Source organism: Lepisosteus oculatus, chromosome 4 (assembly GCF_040954835.1).
Source record: "Lepisosteus oculatus isolate fLepOcu1 chromosome 4, fLepOcu1.hap2, whole genome shotgun sequence".
NCBI lineage: Eukaryota > Metazoa > Chordata > Actinopteri > Semionotiformes > Lepisosteidae > Lepisosteus > Lepisosteus oculatus.
The window spans coordinates 28,767,639-28,783,482 of NC_090699.1; the positions used below are offsets into that span (position 1 = coordinate 28,767,639).

Sequence of the window (15,844 nt, forward strand, 5' to 3'; positions counted from 1 at the left end):
CAGTTGGAACTATTGTTTCAAAAATGCTTGTTTCCCAGTCGGGTCATTATGACCGTGCTTTTCCGGGAACAAGAAACTAAAGGAATGACCTGTGTCGTCATGCGTGCGTCAAGGCTGACAGTGTACTTTCTTGAATTGCCTGTATACAATTTTTAAACGTGTGGAGTACATATAGGTTAATTTGTTCCTGTCTGTAATTATTTTGAAAGGTATACCCCCTGGAGACAAAGAGTAAGAATGTTTATTTTATACAGTGGCCTTTTCAATGATCGTCAGAGTACTGCATGCTTTTACTTTTCAATACTGATATGGCGTTATATTAATATTTTGAATCATATGATGAAAGCTACTTTTGTAGCTTAATGTATTATTCAGTGAGTAGCTCTAATTAAAACTTTTAGCTTCTTTCCATTAATCTATTTGCCTTGATTTAAAGTAAAAATGTGTGCATCGTACAAGAGGATGTTAATCTTAACTGCTTGCTGAAAATGGATGAAAACTTTTTTGAAAAATAGATATTTTCTGAAATAGTGAAAACGTGGTTGCATAGTTTCAGTCATCAGAAATAATGTCTTTCTTGAGTTATTCTGGTTATATTTTTCTTACCTCAAGGAACCCATAATCGAATCGTTGTTTGAGCCATGTTTCGAAACCTTCTTTTATGTATTTGATTTAATATGTTCACGTTTCTGCTGGGTCTCCATCAGTACTGTCGATAAATGCTAGCTTGATGCTACAGTTGTTTAAGGAAGAACATCCTCTCAATATGTAATACAAATGAAACAGTACAACAGCTGTATACATACACTACGGAGTTTAATTCCTCTTAAAAGATTTTTTACATTTATAATCTTGGTTTTCATGAAATATGTCAAAGAGCTTCGGGTGCACACTATCTAAAATGAGCGTGATGAGAGTATTATTTCAGTCTGGTGTTGTCTTCCTGTGTGGACAGCAGACATACAAGGGCACAATGGATGTGCTGAAAAGACCCCCTGTTGCCGAGGACATGGTGCAGTACCGCCTGTTTCTGGTCCAGCCCAATGCTTGTGATCCTCAAGCCGCTCAGCAGCTTCTGCAGCAGGATGTGGAGAGGATTCTGGTGCAGTTTGCGCCTCTGCTCGTGCAGTACATCTGGCAAAACCAACCTTTTAACATCAAATATGTTCCCGAAAAAGGTCAGCAAATGAACATCATTGTGGTAGGCAATCGAATATGTATGGTATTGTATTCTGTTTTCATGCAGTTCAGCTCTCTCACGTGAAATGTTACTGTAAATATAATAAAAACTGCATTACCTATACATTTCATTTTGGCTGTTTTATTAAGCATATCATATCATATTAAACATGTATCATTCTGCCTTGCAGCTGGTGTTCCTGCTCACATTGGGGGTTCCACACAATTTGGGGACAATGTGGAAGATGAATGGTTCATTGTGTATCTTATACAGGAGATCACCCGAACCTTCCCTCACCTGGCTGCCAGGTAAGGTTGTACAGCCATGTTGGAGCTGAGGTTATCTGATATTAGTTTTCAATCTTTTTTTTTTGTTTCAAGTTTTCCATCTTTCCAGAGATGTATTTCCTGAGGGTCCAGCCTGCTTATGGGCATTAAAGATTCCAGGATGCTATTCATAAGAGTAGGGGCGCACTGAGTTTTGGGAAAAATGCCATTTTAGCCCTTTTCTTTCTCAGTCTCTCTACTTTATTTCCTGGCTTCTTTGCCTTATCTTTGTATGAAATGACTGTTTATGAGTGTCTCCTAAAAGGATGATGCACTGTGGAAGGAAGAAGTACTTCATCATCTACAAAGGACTTTGGAATCCTTCAAAACGAAAAATACTGTATAAATACAAGTAACTAATACTTATGTTAGGTTGAAGGAAATTAAGATATTCCTCCTTCCCTGTCTCTATAGGGAAGTCCCTGTTGCCATTGTGTGATTGTGTTGGTTTGCAGGATTGAGGACAATGACGGAGAATTCTTGCTGATAGAAGCAGCTGAGCACCTTCCCCGATGGCTGAATCCAGAGAGCAGTGAAAACAGAGTGAGAACTTGTCCCTTTTGGCAGTCAGGTTCTTTGCAACAGGGAAAGCATTGTAACATTTGACAGACTCAGTAAAAATGTATGTTAACTTTGCATAAGTGTTAAAAGTTTTATAGTGCATCAAATCACAGAAAATCACAGAACAGTTTGTACTTCAAAGTCTGTCTTAAACACCCTTTTTTGTCTCCAGACCCTTAAAGCTTCAGTTTCCAGATTTGTAAACTGTCTTAAACTTATTTGTCAGGTGACAGAGGATGGCTGGTCAATCCCCACAGCTTTCTGGGGAATGTAGTCCAGTCAAGTGCTGTCATCATGGTCTCATCCTACTGTCCTCTCACATTTTATAAAGTAAATTAAACATTCAAAACACAAAAAATGCCTTTCTGTTAAAAGGACAGGATGGTTCATGGTTTACTTTTTCCCATCCTACCTTTTATTTATTTATCAGGAGAGGCTGAGCAGACTGATGCCTTGTGCACTCTGTCTATGCAGGTATTTCTGTACCGGGGTGAGCTGCACATCATCCCTGCACCCCAGGACCCTGGGGAGGAGGGGTGGCCCCCTGATGCCACACCCACCTTGCCCCAGGCGCTGGCCCTCCTATCCTCACAGCCTGAGACCTGTCTGGCTGCCCAACCCACCCGCACTGCTGTGGCCAAGAGAGTGAAGGGGTAATGAGGGTAGAGGACCTGATGGTCCTTTGTGCTGTAACATTTCCAATACCTTATTACCTTTTTCATTTCATTCATAATAATAACAATATTATTATAATAATATAATCAATCATTATATTAATATCAATCAGTATCTTAATAACAAGGGTTATTATTACTATTGATTAAATAAGATTCTAATTTAAGAGCAGTTTTTTCAGGTTGTCTGAACTGCAAGCATCTGTCCTGATACAGTAGATATTCTGGTAAAGTAGGAAAGTAAAACATACATGCACAACAAGTAGGACGTAAAAGCGAGGTCCTGACTCTCTGTGGTCATTAAAAATCCCAGGGCGCTTCTCGAAAAGAGTAGGGGTGTAACCCTGGTGTCCTGGCCAAATTTCCAATTGGCCCTTACCAATCATGGCCTCTAATAATCCCCATCTCTGAATTGGCTACATTACTCTGCTCTCCTCCCCACTGATAGCTGATGTGTGGTGAGCGCTCTGGCGCACTATGGCTGCCGTCGCATAATCCAGGTGGGGCTGCACATTGGTGGTGGTGGAGGGGATCCCCATTGCCTGTAAAGCGCTTTGAGTGGAGTGTCCAGAAAAGCGCTATATAAGTGTAAGCAATTATTATTATTATTATTATTATTATTATTTCCCCAACATCATCTTGTACTTCTGTGGGAAAAAGCATACACTTTGTTGTTTTGTCAGCAGGTGGTGCAAAAGAACAGGAAGTTATTTATTTGCAGTCTGATTGCTTTGAGCATTCTTACCCAAATAATCTTCCCACTAGATTGGCTGAACAGTCTGTTCAGATAGGTAAACTGTACCAGTTCTTGCCTGATAAAAAGAGACAAGCCTTGTTGTGATCTGAATAAGTGTTCCTAAATAAACACTGAGGCACCTCCGATTGCCACTGAACGGTAGATTGGGCATAGCGCACAGGTAGAGTATTATCACACTGTTAGGAACAGGTTTTCAGAGTACAATCTATAATGTTGCTATTTCAGTATTGCCCAGTTTTGGATTTTTCTCACTCAAATTGTTTTTGGGGGGAGTGTCTTACATTTGGGGGGAGTGCCCCCAGAGCGTTCATAACCCTTATGTGTAAAATGTGTATGTGTTTAAACTAAAGTGAAATTCATTAAGACTTAAAATGAAATCGGCTGCTGGTCTGAACCAGAGCCTGGAGCTGCAGTGGGTTGCCAGTGTCTCTGACCGGGCTGGTGTTGTGTGTGTCCCAGGTACCCAGGAAGGATTCAGGCCAACCTGCACCGTGCTCACTGTGTTGTGCCGGCCGCCATCGCGTCTGTGCTGGCACGGCGTCCAGATCTTGTGGCCCCGGCAGTGACGGCATTTTACCTAAGAGACCCTCTGGACCTGTGCGCCTGTCGGACTTTCCAAATCTTCCCGCCAGATCCATGTGTCTTGACCTCGGTAATGCACACATCGCTGATCATGCTCACGCTGATTCTGTCACTGGGGCAGATATGGGGATGTGCCCTTTGTTTTGTTTTTTTACGTTGCTACAGTATATGCATGTTATCCAACATATTCATTCTCCCATTGCATCTCTCCTTGTGTCTGTCAATGGCTTGTTAATATCTCAGTCTGTGCCCCGGCAGCAGTGAGTGCAGTGTGCTGTCTGTGTGTGTTGCAGGTGACATTCACACGGTGTCTGTATGCCCAGCTGGAGCAGCAGCGTTTCACTCCCGACCGCCGCAGCGGCTTCGCCTTGCCCCCCCGCTCACACCCTCAGTACCACGCCCGTGAGCTGGGCATGAAGCTGGTAGGAGCTGCAGCACTGGCTCTGATGCACCACTTTTCATTGTTTCGCCCTCGATGCATCAAGAAGCCTTTGTTTTGGGAATTTTCAAATAAAACAAGATGCAACGTGTGACACAAAATAAAGATGCTCATGTAGTATAAAACTAGGGAAACACATTGCTTCCATCAAGGAAAAAACAGTTTATCTCAAAATTACGAGACGGCAACGATAATTTTACTGTGAGAAAAACCTGTTATCCACCCAAGATATCGATAGGGTTTAAAGTCCTGACAATGTGCTGCACTGTGCTAATTACAAGATAGTGCATTCTCGTGTACTGTATGTGATTATTACGCGTCAGCACAATTGTAATAAAATACCTACATTATTATCATTATCTGACGCTCAGTTTTAAGCAGTTGAATCCATTTTGTTGTTTGAGGATGTGTATGGGTGTCCTCATGGAACTGTGTATACATGAGGTACAAACTGTAATGTTTCATTCTGAATAAACCCGAGGGGAAAGTCAGTCTGTGTGCATTTTGCCGTGTTGTACGTTGTACTAGACCCACAGTTCCAGCAAAGCTATCAATAGCTTTTAGGTACTGTCATTCCACAGTGTAACAGGTTATTCATACACTGAAATCATCGTTACTGTCTCATAATTATGAGCTAATTTGCTATCTCGTACTTAAGTGATATTTTTTTTTCCTTGGTAGCAGCAATGCGCTTCAGTATAAAACAAAGGGAGATAAGATTTAATGATGTTCCCATGCCATATTGCTTGAGGTGGGAACATGTTCGAATATTCTCATGATACCAATATTCAGTGCCAGAACGTTGAAATTTTATTTCACGCTTGAAGCCCCGAAGGTAGCAGTGATGCTCTGGTTTTCGTACTTTGCAGGCCCATGGCTTCGAGATTCTGTGCTCCAAGTGCAGGCAGCCATCGCCAGGATCAGACACCCCCGTGACTTCTAACCCTCTTTGGAGAGCATTCCTCGACAGCCTGAAAAAGAACAACTTTTTCAAAGTAGTTTGATTTTTTTTTTAATACGTTTGTGTAAAAAAAGAAGTGTTCATATGTTACAGGAATGCTTTATTGATAGAAAAATAATATTTCCAGACAGCAGGATTTCAGACAGGTTTCTCTGCACATATAGTAAATTTACCCATGTTAACTATTCTGATGTTCGTAGGTTGTGACATGATTGTTTTATTCAGGGTTTGCATAGATTGTTTCATTGGACACAGCTGTTTTATACTTTTTTTTGCAAGGATGGCAAGTCAGATACAAAAATAACTCTAGTGTCTGGTGAAACTACATTTTTTTTCACATAAAGGAACAAAATTGCACAGGATGCACCTTGTATGTGGCTGAGATTCAAATTTTTTAATGGCACTCAATTCACATATGGCTTTTTTGAAGTCTGTCTGTGTCCAGCGTCTTCCTTGAGACATTAATACACAGTCGTGCCAGGCCAGAAGCTCGGATTCAGATTCAGAGTGGATTTTAGTCTGCTGGTGGGACATTTAAGTCCCAGCAGGTCATAAAGGGTTGAATTAGGTGTGTTCCGTGTTTTACAGAGCACCTGACTCATGCTTGTCCCCTCTTTTCTCCTTCTTTGTGATGGGGTGTTCTGTGTGTCAGGGAGAGTTGGAGGGCTCTGCAATGTACAGGGAGCTGATGACCAAAGCGGAGAGCTTCTTTAAACAGTCGGTGACCATCCCACAAAGGTGAATTTCCCGCTCCCTTCATAGTGTACTTGAGTTTGTGGTTCTAATTTATCTGATTTTTGTCATAAGTCGTGCTTGACTTTCATACAAAGTGGGCAATTTTGACATTATTGAATCCTGACAAGATTGTGTGAAGTGATCTGAGAGCACACCATTATGAAAAGGCACTGGAAAAGTCACAGCTGATGGATTTATTGTGTGTTTGTTTGCGAGCAGCTCCACAGAGCTGTCCTCAGGGGAGCAGGTGCTGCAGGTCCTGAGAAGCTGCCAGTATAACTTGGAAGAACTGAGAGAGCAGGAGAGCCATCTGCCTCCCGAGGACAGTAAGTCCGATGGCCTTTTGGAGCATCATTCTCCAGTACAACAATTCTTCTTATTTGTGTTTTTCAAAATTCTGTTTATATGAAACGTCTCAAACGGAAACAAAACCATTACAGTTTCATTCATAGGAGAGTGCTTGTGATAGAACCTGGAGTGAAACGAATTCTCCTCTGTTAAAGGACTTTGGTGCTTCCGTGTTGACAGGTGACAGCTGGATGGAAATCTCCCCGGAGCAGCTTGACCGGCTGCTAGAGGAGACAGCAGGCCATGCTGCAGGTTGCTTGGGTCCCGACCAGGTGGCAGGGGGGCAGCAGGAGTCCGGGAGGAAGGAAGAGGCAGACTATAGCCTAGTTGCGGTGACAAAGAGCATGAAGGCCTTCATCAACAAGGTGTCCACGCATGAGGGGGCTGAGCTGCCCTGGTGAGCAAAACTGAACCAGTCAGAGTTTACAGGGCTCTGCAGCAGCAAATGGTACAGAAGAGTGACCTATATATAGCCATCAGCATCAGACTAGCCCAACAAAACTTTGCTCCTTCTCTTTTTTATTGTAAAACCTCATAGCATTTTATCATATATCTGTGTTTGCATACAGTATATCTTGTACATCTGTCTCACTCAGCATACTGTAACTGATCCTGTCCTTATGTCCTTATGTTCCAGGTCCCACTCTGATCCACCTTTCAAATTTGATGCAAACTCCATGGCCAGTGCTTTGGAAAGCCTTATTGGTATTATTCTGTATTTTCTGGATCATTTAAGTATATACAGTAGTGTTAAATGTTATTTAACTAAAGCAGATATTTATTCAATAATAATAGCAGATTGAATGAACAAGTGTGATGTTCTCTTCTCCTCATAGGGAGTGCTGGTGATGAGGAGCTCGACTCTGATGACCTTGAGGACAGTGATATAGATGAAAAGTTTGATAGTGAAGATGATGAGGAGCCTAAAGAAGATGGGCTTCCAGGTGAAGGAGCAGCGGGAGGGGGGGCGAGACACCTGGGCATCCTGAGAAGGTACATGGAGCAGATGGACCAGGAGCTGGCAGGGACACACATCGGGCACAGCTTCACTCAGGCAAACCATGCGGTGAGTCCCTGCATAGTTAAGTGTTAGGTGCACCTTTTATATATGTAGAGGTGTTCTTGCACTTGCCTGACCTCCGTATCAGCTCTGTCTCTTGTTTATTGTGATTTAATGATGGACATCCTGCACGCTGTTCAGCAGATTTCTGTGTCTCATCAGTGGAATAGATAACACCTGTACAGGTGTGGCTTTTTTGCCTGGGATGACATTTGAATTGGACTGTACAGGTCCAGCAATTGTATAGTTTGATTTAATACTTCTAAGGCATGTTTTCTAATTTACAATGTGTTTTTGGTTGTCATATTTTTCAGTACTATATTATGAAGTGCAAATAGGCTCTCTTCTACTCAAATGAATTAGACTAATGAAATATTTTTCACTTTTATACTCCAGAGTGGATAATGGTAATTTCAGTTGAGTTCTGGTACGCATTGTCTCACTCTCTCTGTCCTTCTGTCCATCAGGGTGGCAGCACCACAGACCCTGCCAAAGGCTCCCCAGCTGCTGCCAACAGAAGTAGCTGCCAAACTGAGGAGGACACAGTACCACTGGATGTGGATCTTAACCTCGTGACAAACCTGTTGGAGTCCCTCAGCTCCCAGGCTGGACTGGCCGGGCCTGCATCTAATCTTCTCCAGAGCATGGGGATACACCTGCCCCCCAACACTGATCACACCTGACAAGTTCATCCAGCACAATCCCCACCTGACACATTGTTTGTCTGAAATAGTGTTCCATTTTCTCAAACACAGACCTCACCTAAAGCAGCTTTCACCTCAACAAACCAACACTGAGTCACCAGATTTCTTTCATCTTAGATTACATCCACCTATTAAAACGAGAGCTTAACTACATTGCTTGGGCCACATCTCAGGACAGGCCTTTACTGTTTATCTGTGTGGAGGAGTGGCGAGGCACATCTATGCTGTGATCCTCTCAGCTAAGCATACTGATACCCTTAGAAACCTTTCTGTCATTAGGACAACACTGAAAAGCCCTTTGACAGCTACAGATAACAAAAATGACAATTGTGCAGCAGCCAAGGATTGTAATTTCAACAGGAGGTTTAAAGAATATGGATACTGTATATATTTTTTCAATAAAATCTGTGAAATCAATTGCATTATTTTGTAGTGTCTGTCTTTGTATTCACGCATTTTAATATACAATGAAAATCGGTATTTCACTCTGAAAAGAAAAGAGACGCATTCTTCAGTTGTGGTATGTAAAGACTACATTTAATAGATAACTTTGTTACATAGTGTTTGAGTCTACATGACAGGTGATGTAGAGATTTGCATTCATTCTTTTTCAACACTTTTACTGCAATTGAATATTCACCATTCTTCAAATGGTGAAAAATATGCTAACAAAATATGTTGGTTTCAACCATATTCTGCTTTTATTCCCCTGGCTTCAAAACAGTAGCAGGCTATAGAATAACAGAGCCAAGTCTTTGGCGGCGTGCAGGAGGGCAGCAGCAAGTGGGGAGCTGTACAGTGTGGCAAGAGCTAAGAAGAGGTGCTGCAGTGCTCCCAGGACTGTCATACCCAGCAGGTACCCCAGGAAGATCAGACTGTGCCAGCTGCCTCGGCTAAAGGCTTGGCCAGCATTGGGCAGCAGCAGGCACAGGAAGCCCAGCAGCAGGCTGCTGTTGACAGAAAGGGTGTAGTAGAGATCCAAGGGCGAGGTCTGGCCGCCTGCGTGCCGTCGCTGCAGCTCACCCACCTTGGCCAGCCAGCTCAGGCACAGGCTGTGCAGCAGCAGGCTGAGAGGGGCATAGAGATACACCAGTGGCTTCCAGGTGAACGATCCGTGCATCCCTGTGGGGAAAGGGGAAAGGGTTAGGACACTACAAGAGGAAAACAGACTGGAGTGAGGACGCCCAAATGTGCTTACATTTTGCCCCATAAGTGGTGACCTAGTTATAATTTAATTATACAATATGAATATATATTTCCATAAATATAATTCCATATATTTATCTACACTATACTACCAAAACACACTTTGTGGTTTTCTTCTTACTTCTGTTCTAAGCGACACTGAAGCACCAGGTTGGTGATGCATAAATTGCCCCCTTTCGATAAAAGGGCCTTCTAATGAGTAAATGTCACTTCCCTACCCCTGCATTTCCTTTAAAAAAAGTCCTAAGCAGATGTGTTTGAAAATCTCAAATCTGCCACAATCTCTTTCATTCTGTGTCACTACAAAGAGGGATTTGTGTTACTTGGTTAATGAATGATATGAAACAAAATTCCTTGGCCACTATATACATATTTCTGACTAATCATTAACTTAGATATCTCCTGGCTCCATAATCTTCACATTATCTTCACTGATTCCAATTTTGAGGCTCCAGGCTGTCCCACGTGGTTTCTCAGCACAGATAAACAGAGAGGAAGAGGGGTCATTACCCTAATCGTTTTGTTAAGTTGAATGTTTGTTATGCAGGGTGCAGGCAAACACAGTATGTGTTATTTGAGCTGCTTCTCTATCAAGAGATAAATATAGAACTCCTACTTCCTGAGCTATAACCAGTCCTTATATAAATATCTAGTGATCACATTGCATGTTCTGTAACTGGTTAGACTGGCTGCTGCTGTTGCCTGTCCTTTGGTTTCTATGTGGATGAAGTCCTTTAAAGGTTTACCTTGGTAAACTGGCACAGTATTTCCATGTGCTTGGTATTGATTTGCTGTGCCACAGTAAACATTTACACCAAAAGGGAGAGACAAACCCAAGAAAGAAAAGGCTTGCAGTGAGTGCTGAGCCAGTGCAGACATACATACAGACAGCTACAGTACAGCAGTGAGTGTGACCAGACCCTGGAAACAGCAGGAAAGGCCAGGGGTGCAGAACTGCTGAGCTCCTAATGACCAGATTGTATACTGGGCAGTGAAAGAAGATTTTTCTCTTACAATCGCAACATATTAACACAAGTTATTAAGAAAATCTTTCTGTTGCAGGCACATTTGTATTTTACTGAATAGGTGGGACAGAGGTCATTTCATTATGCTGATGTTTTTCTTTCTTGATTTTCACAAGGTCTGTCATACAATTTAAATCCTCACATTCCCAGCGTTCTGTCAGTTCTTTCACTAATGAGGTGATCAAGAAGTCACTCAAGTACATGTGGTCCAATCATGATCTCTTGAACTGATGTAAAAAAAATGTTTAATCAATTTCCAAAATCTGTATGCTTTATTTTGCTAAAATCGTATATCCTAAAAAGATTTGTAAGTAAGACCCTTATTATACTAGCTTGTTGCTCACACTAGTTTTAATCATAAACCTATGTCTTAGGAGTGTGGTTATCGTAAGCCCTGAAACCTACACACATCCTACTGTACAGTTTTCAAAACGGAGCAATAAAATGTGAGATTTTCTTTGACAGCTCTGTCCCTCCACAGTGGAGGCTGGGACTGGGGGGGAGTGACAAGGCCTGCAAGGAGTGGCCATTATGGATACCTGTGCTGATCAGCGCTGAGAGCGTGACAGCAGTCACCAGGGCAGTGATGCGGGGGGAAGGTGGCTTTGTCAGACCCAGGACATGGCTCCAGCCTGCGGACGCCAGGGGCAGCAGCTGCAGCATGAAGACGAACAGGTCGGAGGGGGCGTTGGCCTCTGCCCACAGCCCCAGCACAGCCTGGAGGCTGCTACAGATGGAGGGCACCAGCAGCCTCTCGCCCAGCTGCAGGGAGTAGGGCTGCAGTGTGACACAGCCCAGGGCCCGCAGGGCCACAGTGCACAGCAGAGTCAGCAGCACCTGGGGAGGAGCCAAGGGGTTCAAACGTCAATAATATGAATAATAATAATGGTACAAACACACAGAGGCTTTGGTGCCATTCATAGAAATATGTATATACTCGTATTCATCCACGAATATAGACAGGCATTTAAAGCACCTCTAGTCACAGATAGAACTATTCTGCTCTCTCCCCTCATACTCCAAATCTGTGAGTCTGTCTTGTGAACTGTTACCTGTGCCAGTGCGAGAGGAGCCAGATAGGGGTAGCGATACTGAGAAATGAAGAGACGGGTCAGAAAGTCATACAGTGTGCTGCCCAGGGAGTAGACCAATACAGCCAGCAGGACGGCGCCACAGTGCACCAGGGGCACCAGGAGTCTCTGGAGGATGGTGACCTGCCATGGTTTTCTGAAGAAACAGGTAGACCTGCCCAGGAGAGAGACTGTAGTTTATCCGCACTACATACACATTATAGTTCCAACAATTATTAATTTCAGCGCTCGAAAAATGCCAACGTGCAGGAAGTCTTCACAGCTGCACATAGGTAGCACATTATCACTAGGATTGTGGCACGTTTTTAAAGCAGCAAAAGTGAATAGTAGTCGCGTGAGTATTCTTAATGACTGATACATTTTTTTTTTAATGAACTAAAAATCTTGATAGCATGTATTCAAATTGCAATTTAAGAATAACACTGGAACTTTTACTTATAATGCAAACTGTATTTCACAAGCCCAGGGAGCACTGAGGGGCATGCAGACCGGAAAATAACTCTCACAGCCACTCTAATTAGGAGATACTGCATAAACCCTTCCAGCCAGAAGAATGCCCTGTGGAGAATACACAGCAAGGACTCACAGACATCAGCTTGCTCAGTCTCAAAGCTTCACAGCTTTGAACACCAATTGTGGAAGGATCAGGGAGAAACAGATTAGACAATTTGGCAGAGTGTAATCTTTAGGAAACAGTGCCAGAAAAAAATACAATAATGCAGCAAAAACAAGTGCAGGTACAGCTGCCAGGATGTTTGTGTAGTTAGCAGCGATAAATGACATGGAATTAAATTGCATCAAACCTTGGGATGTTACAATTAGTTCATCCCTAGCCTAGCCTAAGGATCACAGCACTAATCCTCACCTTGGATGCTCTTCCTTTTCTCAAAAAGAACCACATAGTGCTTTGCAATTATCTACATGTTTCTTCTTTTCCTTTTCTTTCCTTGTTGCCTTCACACCTCATGCACGTGTTTATAAAACCATACCCAACACTTGCTCCTTGATAGTACTGTGTTGCCCCCGACTGCCTGCCGCTGGAGCGCCTGTCTCACCTGTCTGCACTGCAGCGGCTCCAGGCGGAGGTGAGGGTTTGCCGAATGCCCATCCTGAGCTCCTTGCCCTGAAACACGAGGACTGTCGGAGCACCACCTCACCGTCTCGAAGACAGCTGGGCAACAGGGTCTGTCATCTCCAAGGCTTCACCTCCATGACCCACTGCACACGTCTGGGCTGCAGGGCAACACAGCCACAATCTCTTATCTTTAATCATTTTTTTTAAGCCATAGAAAATAATCCACTATTTTTAATAGTAGCTTTGAGCTTACTGCCATACACTGCATTTTGTTTTGGACACTCTTTCAAAAAAGACTCAGAAACTTCTGAACTCAGTGGTTAGGAGCCAAGAGTGGGAGTGTTTATTTTTCAGATCGATCAGCCTCTGCTGTCACCCTCATATGGGAACAAATAATCAAACAGGCCTCCTCTTTTGTAAAGCATTTACCACCCCCCTCAACCTAAACCTCCACTGTCCTAGTGAGAGAACTATGCAACACGCTTGTAAAGAGTCCTTTTGCCAGCCTAAAATATTATCTTTTGAATTTGGGACATTAAGTAGTAAGTAAAAAATACAACAACCGGCAGTGCAACCTGAAAGACGTTAATTTATAAAAGCGTTCCAAATCCTTATTTCCATATTATCAGCCCCTTCAGGCTGCTGCCCTAACTCTCTTTATCAACATTTCCAGGACATGGCTTGTTTGGAAATAAAAGCTCCTAATTGCATCCACAGTTGATACCTTAAATCCTCTCAGTCTTTCCTCTCTCCCACCATTTATTTTACGTACCTCAAAATCGGATACTCTTCAGTCTGCTCAGCTTCTCCAAATCCTGTCTACACAGAAGAGGAAAAAAGAGCGAGGAAGTGAAGCAGGAAAGTCAGCGTTTCTGCTGGAACTGTCTTCATAGTCCTTAATTTGGAAGGTTTGGGATGTTTTTTTCAGATATGACAGACTTTTCACCAGGGCAGAGCAGTGGAAAGCAGCTCAATAGCCACAGAAAAGGGCTGACAGCAGACATCTCAATTAGTTTTTCTGTGCACTGGTACACTGAGACTAAATGGACTTTAATCCTGACTCTGTGCACACACCCCTTCAGTGAAATACCCCTCCTACTGAAATAATCATTTCCTATGGAAGCTCTGAGACCACTCTGTGTGTACTGGAGCTTTAATGCATTTTATCACATTAATATCCCTCTGCTGCTGCCTATTAAATCCGTCCCCTAATAGTCTGCTTTACGTTTCATATGTTATAAAAACACATCCTTAAATTAACATTATTGCAGCTATAAACATTATACTAATTTCAGTAATAATTAAATTAATTATTTAATTAATTAATATGCTCCTATTACATATGATCTTGTGTGGTGTGATGCTGTTTATGTTGTGTATTAACCTGGAACAGCAATAAAACTTCAATGATTTCAAATTGGAGTCAAACAGTTCATTTTCTTTCTTTACAGGGGTTGTATACATTGACATTGCAGTGCTTTATTGCTCTTAACTGATTGCACTTTCCTATTATATCTTTTCCTGAAACAGTGGGAACAGCCATACTTTTACAAGTAACAGTTTTGACACTGTAAGGCACGAGGAGATGGTGGAATTAAAATTCATTGATCCAAGCTGGGCCAGCTGTGACCCTCAACACTGACTCTACTGTTAACCACTGTTGCTCATTCTTCCAGACAGAAACTCAAAGCTGCACTCTTCTGTAGCGCACAACCAGTATGGAGCCACTTTCAATGAGGGATTAAAATGCAGCTAGTCACATCTGTGTGTGCAAAGCTGGTGTTCATCAAGCTGGATCTTAAGGAAAGCGAAAAACTGCCTTTCATGTAAGTATTTCCATTAATGTAGTCTGGAGCATTTGCCTCCTCCTAGGTTTAATGACATCAGTATAGTACTTCCCAGGAAACACTGGTATCATACACCCCACCAGAGGCCTTTGTCACAGAGACCTGCTGCCACGTGATTTGGGAGTAGGTAATCTGATGAAGTTCCACATGATTCCCATGGTTATCTATATAATGCACATGTAATAGTATATTTCTACTATTATAAACCATACAATGCACAGACACACTTAATCTCCATGGCTGCTATTTAGCAGTGATGTTTTTATAAAAAATTATTATTATTCATAAAAAATGCTGATCACCACCACTCTTGTTTGAACAGCATAGTAAGCTGCAGGTACAAATACGGAGTCATGTATAGAACAATTAGCCCAGTGTTTTTTAAAGACCAAGAAGGGGAGTGAATAAAAAGACTACCTGTGAGATGAATAAAAGTTCGGCACCAATTTTGTTACAAAAGCCTTTTTTAAAGGCTTACAGTGGAAATTTGTCATAGTAATTTGACAAGTAAAGGTTAAATCCACACTGAAAAACACAAAGAAAGAATGCAAAGTTACAGATTTAGAGACTCTTCCGGTGTAAGGGAGAGAGATAAAAGGTACAAGGACATAAAGCACAGGAGAACAAATGTCAGAGCACATGGGAGGTGAGAAAGAGTGTCCAGGTAAGGTAAGAAAAGCTTAAATCTGTACATGTACTGTATGCAAGGGTTCTGAAAAGAAATGAGTCAACCATTGAGAGTTGGTGGCAGTTTTGATCCAAATTTAAAGATAATTTGGGTTTCTGATGTGTTTCTGGAATTCTAGTCCTGGAATCCCAGTAAAAGGATGCACACAGAATGGCCAGTGTATTAATGGCAGCGTGTGGTCAAATTGGGAGCCAGTGGCAAAGAGAGATCTCTGGTCCTAACTGCTCTGACATGGTCTCCGGTTGAATAGTCGATCCTATTCTTCCTGTTCTTCCTGTTTTGCCAAAGTAAATGGCAGAGGTCCTTCTGCTGGAGATGTAATAAATGAGATTGCTGACCAAACATGATGCTCTCTCTGCATCTAGGGGCTGTGAGCTCCAGTGAGCACCTCCAGGACAGCTGCACTCAGTGGGTACAGTGTGTCTACGGGAAGTGCTGCACAGAGTTCTCACTGCAAGGTCTATTTCCAGATACAGCACTCGTGCGGCGACAGGGACAGGTGTTAGTGACATGGCTCTAGCCGAGCGTGCTATCTGTTTCTCCCTCTCTCCCTCTCCATCTCTCTAGCTCTTTCTCTCTCTTTCT

The 15,844-nt window shown here is 42.6% G+C and overlaps 2 protein-coding genes across 3 annotated transcripts; one reads left to right on the forward strand and one right to left on the reverse strand.

The window, feature by feature from the left end:
* The first annotated feature begins 63 nt into the window (after positions 1 to 63).
* ecd (ecdysoneless homolog (Drosophila)) lies at positions 64 to 8,744 on the forward strand. 2 transcript variants are annotated; one of them, XM_015346846.2, is made up of 14 exons: positions 64 to 231; positions 956 to 1,178; positions 1,371 to 1,488; positions 1,962 to 2,049; positions 2,542 to 2,720; positions 3,958 to 4,150; positions 4,374 to 4,502; positions 5,389 to 5,514; positions 6,133 to 6,218; positions 6,435 to 6,541; positions 6,744 to 6,960; positions 7,201 to 7,268; positions 7,400 to 7,629; positions 8,091 to 8,744. In XM_015346846.2, exons 2-14 carry the CDS (start codon positions 974 to 976, stop codon positions 8,304 to 8,306), a joined length of 1,962 nt encoding a protein of 653 aa, XP_015202332.2. In that variant the 5' UTR covers positions 64 to 231; positions 956 to 973; the 3' UTR covers positions 8,307 to 8,744. The 2 variants fall into 2 exon arrangements, with proteins under 2 accessions (XP_015202332.2, XP_015202333.2); XM_015346847.2 differs by having other exon boundaries at positions 959 to 1,178.
* Positions 8,745 to 8,842: 98 nt separating this feature from the next.
* On the reverse strand, positions 8,843 to 13,770 carry LOC107077323 (solute carrier family 35 member D3). Its single transcript, XM_015346552.2, has 5 exons — positions 13,497 to 13,770; positions 12,705 to 12,882; positions 11,611 to 11,803; positions 11,098 to 11,395; positions 8,843 to 9,449 (listed from the first exon to the last, which is right to left on the reverse strand). The coding sequence occupies exons 2-5, from the start codon at positions 12,755 to 12,757 to the stop codon at positions 9,043 to 9,045; spliced, it is 951 nt and encodes a 316-aa protein (XP_015202038.1). The 5' UTR covers positions 12,758 to 12,882; positions 13,497 to 13,770; the 3' UTR covers positions 8,843 to 9,042.
* Between the last annotated feature and the right edge of the window lie 2,074 nt (positions 13,771 to 15,844).

Coding starts and splice junctions, on each gene's coding strand:
- ecd (XM_015346846.2), top strand. CDS start 974: ATGGATGTGCTGAAAAGACCCCCTGTTGCCGAGGACATGGTGCAGTAC. Junction 4,151..4,373: donor ATCCATGTGTCTTGACCTCG/GTAATGCACACA, acceptor TGTGTGTTGCAG/GTGACATTCACACGGTGTCT. Junction 5,515..6,132: donor AAAAGAACAACTTTTTCAAA/GTAGTTTGATTT, acceptor TCTGTGTGTCAG/GGAGAGTTGGAGGGCTCTGC.
- LOC107077323 (XM_015346552.2), bottom strand. CDS start 12,757: ATGGGCATTCGGCAAACCCTCACCTCCGCCTGGAGCCGCTGCAGTGCA. Junction 11,804..12,704: donor AGCCGCTGCAGTGCAGACAG/GTGAGACAGGCG, acceptor TCTCCTGGGCAG/GTCTACCTGTTTCTTCAGAA. Junction 11,396..11,610: donor CTCCTCTCGCACTGGCACAG/GTAACAGTTCAC, acceptor GCTCCTCCCCAG/GTGCTGCTGACTCTGCTGTG.